At 35.3% G+C, this 7724-nt stretch overlaps 1 protein-coding gene across 1 annotated transcript; it reads left to right on the top strand.

Moving 5' to 3' along the window:
• The first annotated feature begins 1982 nt into the window (after positions 1-1982).
• LOC149694739 (uncharacterized) lies at positions 1983-3247 on the top strand. Its single transcript, XM_089867433.1, has 2 exons — positions 1983-2518; positions 2589-3247. Exons 1-2 carry the CDS (start codon positions 2476-2478, stop codon positions 3245-3247), a joined length of 702 nt encoding a protein of 233 aa, XP_089723559.1. The 5' UTR covers positions 1983-2475.
• The last annotated feature ends 4477 nt before the right edge of the window (positions 3248-7724 follow it).

Raw genomic sequence — 7724 nt, forward strand, 5'->3', positions numbered from 1 at the left:
AGGACAATTCTTTCCCAGTTCGTCATATTTTAGTTCTAAAACTAAATTTATCCAAAACTTCCCGTGTACAATCCCAAATTTGTTTTGGTGTAACAAATACATTATAGAGAACAATGGGTAGTTTGCTATTTCTGTGTTTCTCATGACAACAGTAGTCACGTAGAAATTGCCAAGTTAAAATGTTGTATCGCAATTGATAGACTGCTCCATAATTTCATGATTTAAACATTGTTTTAGAAGACGTTGGCCAAATTTTACTGCTTCGGGATCACCAAACATTATTGAAAGATCTCTTTCAAGGTCGATTTCTCGTATAACATGTCTATATTTACCCTCTTTCAATGCAGTAAGAGCATAAACGGAAACCATGCATATTATCTCCTGTTTCTTCGCCAGGTATTTTGCATTTTCAACTTGTTTCGTGTTCCTTGGCAATGCGCGTGGTTCTATTTCTAGCACATTTGGTTGACATATATACGAATTTACTTCTTTTATTTGTTTGTTGACATCAATTAAGGTTTCTTGATACACTTCTTTGGGTGCAGTTTCTTTGGTACTTTTATACTGAATTTTTTCAATGTGGAATAGTTCGTTGGAAACCATATGCGTTTCATTTTTTTTGTATTGCCATGCGCTTTATCCTTCCATAATATTTCATTAACTTTGTATTGTATTAAAACGGGGTAAGGCGCACTAATACAATCAAAAATGTAAACGTGTCTCTGAAATTCAATAGATCCCTTAGCAGAATTTTCAGTCCAACTATTAAATGTTCGTTTTCTAATTGGGAGTTTTTGTTTGCACAAGTCTTTTCACTTTCTCAAAGCATACCATCATTAAAAAGGTCTTTTCTTTTGAAATCGTCATTTGTGGATAAAATGAAAACATCGCACCCTTTTATTCCATTTTTGGACTATATTTTAAAACGTTATCCTCAAAGTAACCCCTCTAACTTGATTCAAAACATTGAACACTTGTTTAATATCGAGTGTTTGGGTAATGTTAGATTTCTAAGAAAGCGATTCACTCACGATAGGTTCAACATCGCTTTCTGGCATAGTATCACCAACTATAGAATCCTGCTTTTCTGGTTTATTTATTAACATAGTTATCCTCACTACCATTAAAAGACGTACAAGTTTCATCAATAATACTAGAACGTATAGTCTCTTTCCTACCTTTTTCCAAAGCTAAGTCACTATCACAATCATCAACAGACAAATCACGGAATTCACTTTCTGAACTCATGATTATATCGCTTCAAAATTTCACCAAAGTATAGTGCCAAGCTACAAGGAATAATTTCTTACGTTTAAGTAACCAAATGGCTTATAATGCAACTTGAAAATTTCACTTTACTAATGAAAAATTGCAATGTGCAAATAAAGTCTTTAAAGTTATTTATTAAAAATTTCAACTTTAGTACAAACAAGTTCTTGTATACTTAGTCTTGTATACTTAGCCAAATGTCTTCTAAATTTAAAATTGCACTGTTTAGCCAAATCGCCAATAGTGCGGGGGTTAGTGAACTGATTTCTACCATCGTTAACTAAGAAGTAACCTTGCTAAGATTCTGACTGCTCTGATTATGGTTCGCTCTACTTCATTTCAGTTCAGTTCCATTCTATTCAATTATATTCTCCTGTCTAATTCTTTATCTCAGAGCTTCTCTTATCTATACCTAATATCTACACTCCCCCTCTCTGATATCAACTACTCTGTTATACAACATTATGTTAGTTTGAGCATATTATAACAATTCAATAACTTGGTAAAAATATCCGCGACATTCAATTTTGATGGAACGTATAGACCTAAAAATGAAATAAACAAGCTGGCCATATATGCACGCCCGTTAAGGGGCAGATTGAAGATGAAGCGAGCGCTATCTATTGAACTGAAATACAAACAAAAAGGTGCCATTTTTTCATTGGCCGAAAACATTCGTCTGATTTTTTATAACGAGAGTAGGAACTAGGGTATCTGTTTCGCTACCTGAGTGTTGTATTGAATTTAAAAGTTGAGGGAAGGATGAATAAGCGTAGTGGCAATAAATGTTGTGTGAATAATTGTAATAGTTATTCGCGTCTTCATCGTGATCTGGTGACTAAGAAGATTTCGTTCTCGAGATTTCCAAATGATATTTCAGTTAGAAATGAATGGATAGCTAGGGTACAGTTAAGTTTCGATGGAGGTGAGCTGCAGCTATCAAATTCTCATAAAAGGAAGAAATTTCAACCCCAAAAATACAGTCAAGTTTGTGGATTGCATTTTAATCGTAGCGGAAAGAAACTGTTCAGTGACAAACTTCCGATATTCATCGGTAACTACGTACTCTCAGAAACTGTTTATGTATCCGACATTGTTAATTTGGATAAGGATCCAAGTGGCATGCTACAAAGCATTGCTGCTGAAGTTGAGCTAGTTGATGAAAGTTTTAAACCAACTGTTCTAAGCGGTCCCATTTTTGATTAAATGGGTAAATTCGAAAGCAAGAAGAGAAAGAATTTTCACGCAGGTGAGTTTAACAAATAGGCTTTGTGCAAATAAATAATCTAAGCTAATTATAAGATGACCTTATGTTTCAGATCATACTTATTATGTTGAGAACAAACAAGTTCAAAATCTGATGGAACAATTAGATATGGTTTGTCTAAAGAAGAAGAATCTAGAGGACGATTTAAAGACTGCAAAGGAATCCATCGTTGTGTCACAGACAGAAAATGATCAGTTGAAGCAAGCGGTTCGACATCTTAGAGAAGAAATACACAAGAAAGACTCTGAGAAACAAAGACTCAAATTTAGATTGGAAAATGTAGCTCAGAATCCAAAAACTCTCAGGTTTTATACTGGGTTTGCTTGCGTCGAAGATTTTAACATTTTATATGGTCCAGTTGAATCATCTTTACCTAAAATTGAGCTATATTACAAAGGTTCGGGGTACTCAAGGGCAACGGAGAGAAATGATCCCTCTCGTGGAAGACCCATGGTGTTAAATTTCAAGGATCAAATGTTTTTAACATTATGCAAACTGCGTGTTGGGTTGCTTAACCAAGATTTAGCGTTTCGGTTTCAAATCTCTGCAACGACTGTTAGTAATTACGTAACAACATGGTTAGATTTGTTGTATTCTAAATTAACAATCATCTCAATCTGGCCTTCAAGAGAGGTTGTTAATGACTTCATGCCTAAAGATTTTCAAGAAAAATTTCCTAACGCATCATTTCCTGCACCGAATTTTTTATAGAAAGGCCTTCTGACTACGGTACCCAATGCGATACCTATTCCAATTACAAACGCCAGACAACTGCCAAAGCTTTGATTGGTGCAACTCCCAATGGATTTGTATCATTTGTCTCCACATTGGCTCCTGGGAGAGAAAGTGACGTACAATTAACTGCTTAGAGCGGTATTATTGAAAAGCTGGAAAAAGTAGATATGGTTTTAGCGGATCGCGGATTCCTAATTCATGAGCTTTTGGCAGCTAAAGGGGTAGATTTAAATATCCCCCCTTTCTTGGGTGATAAAAAACATTTATCCCTTGAGAATGAAATCAAAACTAGAGAGATTGCCAATGTGAGAATTCACGTAGAACGTGTAATCAAGGAAATAAAAAGTTTCCGAATAATGAAGTATACTTTTCCAAATGCCATGCATTCAAGTCTAGAAAAAGTTTGGTTTATTTGTTGTTACCTACTTAATTTTATAAATTAACCCCTTTTAGACCGAAATGAAAAACCAATAGACATTGATATTGAATTTTAAGAACTCATTTTAATAATTCAGTATGTATCACAGTTATCTTTCAAGCTTGTAAAAATTTTAATTTCATCAATTAAAATAAAAACATTTGCTTCTAAAAAGGAACCATGGCTTAGTTATTTGTACTCTTAACTAGTATCAAATGCACTTGACATATTGCTAACATGAGTATTTATCATTGATCGTTTATGTATCACAGCTTGGAGAAATTCTTAAACGATATATCACAACTTTTATAAAGCTAATACACTTGATATATTGCTAACTTGAGGTATATTTATCAGCGCCCATATAACCGTTAAATCACAGCTAAAATGATCAATTCTTGAAATATTGATAACTTGACGATTAATGATTAATCAAATAGTGTGAAAAATAAAATTCTTCAAGTTTAGGAAGCATAGACTTGAAGAATAGGTCTTCATTAAACCTAACTCTTTCGCAGTAATAATCCACTCCGGTATCCACAAAGAAGTCGCACCATCCTAAACCAGATATTCCGAGTTGTCCCTGAACTTGGTAGTAATAGTTATGCCTAGGTTTTAAAAAGATCTTTCCGGACTTATCCTTTTTTAAGCAGGTAACCGTTTTTAGAACTTTCTTTGATATAACTTCATCAATGGTCAGACCAAGTTCTTACGCCTTGGATAATGTTTTGATTTTAATTAGGGCAAATTCTTTTATTTCTTCGTCATAAATTAACCCATCTGGGGAAGCACCTAGGAATGGCATTCCTGGATTTACCACAAGGTCAACTTTAAATGATATAACCTGGTCTTTTTTAAAGACACAATATTTTTTAAAGTTGTCGCTTCATTTTCTGAACCCTCTCTCACATATTTCAAATTGCTGATATCAGTAGCCCCTCGCACATTCTCTACAAACTCTGGTGTGATTTGCACCCTCCTTTTAACTATAGATCCAAAATGGGAAGAAGTCACTCTCATTTTTCTTTCGGTAGACCATAGTTGGCAAGCTTCTTGTCCTCTAGTGTTTTCTTCTAATTTTGTCGCTTCTTCATCCGAAATTTTAATTGATTCAGGAAGATTTAAAGGTACAGCCCTCACGATACGTTTTATAGGTAAACTTATCCTCTCAGTTGTTGAGTTTGTGGTTTCATTTTCGGTCCCTCTATGTGTCTTCATGATTTCAGAGTAGATAATGGGGATGAAGTCTGAGGGTACAAAGTTTTCACCCTGTAAAATGCGTTGCCACATGGACCGCTTGTTAAGAGACTTGAAATCGAATTCTAGTTTTTGAAGCTGTTTCTTATCTTCCTCAATCGATTTATTGGGCAGAGACAAATAATTGGAAACGCAAAGTTTCCGTGAACGTCGCTTTGTTTTTGGCTTGTTCGGGTTTTTTTTTTAAAATTCAAAACGCTAAATTTAGTTGTTGAGAAGTTGCTCTTGACATTCAGCTTCCCCCATTTTTGAGCAATTTCAGTGGGCGAAACATCATTTGGGATAAATGTCATTCCTTCCATTTTGCAATCCAAAAGAAACCATAGGGTTGCCGCAACATGACAACATACTCCCTCCTGACCAGACTTGCATTCACATAGTCCTTTTATAATGTCTCCATTATTGGCATTTATTACGATGTGTGCATTGTAAATCTTTTGTGCCGTATAGGAAGCGTGAACCTTTGACTTCACATGGCTAACGGATTTATGTTGCTCATGTGAAATTAAAACCTTGGTAACTTTCCGAGCTTTAAACATTCGATATCCTTTGACTTTATTTTTGTCGGATTTCCGTGAAACATGATGCTTGTGAATTACTTTATCATTAAAACTAGATGGAATATACTTCAATTGTTTTGTCCAATTTCCCTTTGGAATATTGTGATATTCTATTGTTATGTTGGATAGTGGTCTATAAGTAAATAAAGTTTTAGACATAAGCCTTGGCTAAAAGACAATAATCTGAGATTTGTATTAAAAAACATAGATATATTCTTCCGTTTTTACAGCTCCAGTGTCCATTTTTAGTTTATCTCCTCTTTTAAAATGCTTCTTTTAATAATCTTAGCCTTTTTCTTTTAATTTGACATGCACAACCTAGGAACAAGGACAACCACTAACGAGTACGACCGTTTCTCCGCCATGTCGGCCATGATATCTGAGAAAATCTGACACTAAAATTTTGCCTCTGCGCATTTCCAAGGGAACCAATAAGATCACCCGTCATTCGCGAAAGCCCGCTTTAGAAACTCGTATGGCCGTTGTAAATTTTGAATGAATTTATTTTTAGGTGTATTGCAACGGAGTCTCTCGTTTTCTTTCGGTCTCGTGGAGTCTGGCACCTTTCGTTCTATTGCTTTTTGTATCCTCGGAAATGACGTCACAGTTTTCCAGTAAAAAGGAAGCGCTCCCCTTCGACACCAACGACGATGTATTTCACTTTCCCAACGCAAAGCCTGTGTTAACTAAAAATGATGCAATTTTCAATTTTATTCAGGTCAGGTTAATATAAGAATTACGCGTCACTTTCTCATTCGTTAAATAGAAGTTCTTCAAGGTTCTCTTCGTACCTTTAAAGAAATGTTGTTCAATTTCTCTTATTTTCGATTTAGAAAAATGCATTGATCAACACGGTGTATGCGGAAGTAATAAAGTGAGCAGATGCGAACCCAAATTCGTGTTACAAGTCAATTGGCACGGAAAACGACGACATTCATTCGGGAGTTGAAAATCGAGAAATATTTATTACTAATTCAGATATGGTTCGCTAGAATGTAATAAAGAGAAGATACGCCAAGGCAGGAAGTTGCAAAATGAAACTAAACAAACCTTTAGCGATAAGCTAATAGGTGTTGTATTTCAAGAAAAATATTTCGCAAAAAGTGATCAAGACAGTCAACAGAAGGTGAGTGTCTCTTTTTAAAGTTTTAGGTTTATGATTGAGTTTATTACCCCGTATTTGTCAGTTTGCGGCAATTGACCGAGGGCGATTGCTTCGAGGATCTGAACCCATCTTTGAAGAACGAAATGCATCCCTGATCCGTTCGTCGTCATCAACGTCTCCGCTTTCATGGTCATTTTCCGCGTCTGTCTCTTCGGATTCTCCCCATCCCTCGTCACCCTCGTTCTCGAAATATTCGTTCACATGTTGAAAAGTTAACATGGTAGCGCCTTAGCTTATCGGCGTCTGACCAATAGACCGACACTACTACTTTAAAAAGTACTTTAAACTTAGCAAAAATATGTAGTGCATGTCCTTCACCTACAAAATCACTTTTAGACCATTCTCTGGTATACTCAATATTTTTAACTAAGTTTGCACAAATTAATTGACGAAATTAGGCAGCTTCATGGTCCACCACACAAATTCATACAAAAAAAAAAGAATTTCATAAAAGGTTCTTCAATTCAATTGCTTAGAAGTTCAGAGAGTGAAAAGAAGGAGGAAAGCAAAATCAAATGGGCTAAACAAGACACGACCGTCACACTGGAGTGATACTGGCGTGTATAGTCTCTCTGGTGTATTGGATTGGACTATTTATATCACTAAAAGTATTTTCAATAAAGAATTTCCTCCCAAATATTAAGTGATTTTTATGACCAAAAATTATGAAACGTTTATGCTTAGCTTTTTAAAATGATACAGATTATTATTGTTCTACGTTTTTTAAAGGTATTTTTGCACTTCTAGCTAACACGAGAACATCATTTCTACGGTAACCATAAGATGTCGCCAAACAACAAGAACTTTATCTTCGACAACCCAACTAATCTATAGCTATTATAGCTGTTCTTTTTCCATTGGCACTGAAGTAAAGAACTTTGTAATTGAAAGTAAGCCTCGTAGGCTCGGAAAATAAGGTGAAACACGCAAAGAGTTTAATTCTTCGCGTCGGTGCACTCGGAATGGGAGAATTTAATTTAAACTCACAATCAAATGGTACTGCAGTTAAACATCTACTAGCGAGCGCCAACTTGAGAACGAACCCAAATAAAT

The sequence above is a fragment of the Phalangium opilio genome, unplaced genomic scaffold (assembly GCF_054372755.1).
Source record: "Phalangium opilio isolate 3A_F unplaced genomic scaffold, DU_Popi_V2 ptg000022l_1, whole genome shotgun sequence".
Classification (NCBI taxonomy): Eukaryota; Metazoa; Arthropoda; class Arachnida; order Opiliones; family Phalangiidae; genus Phalangium; species Phalangium opilio.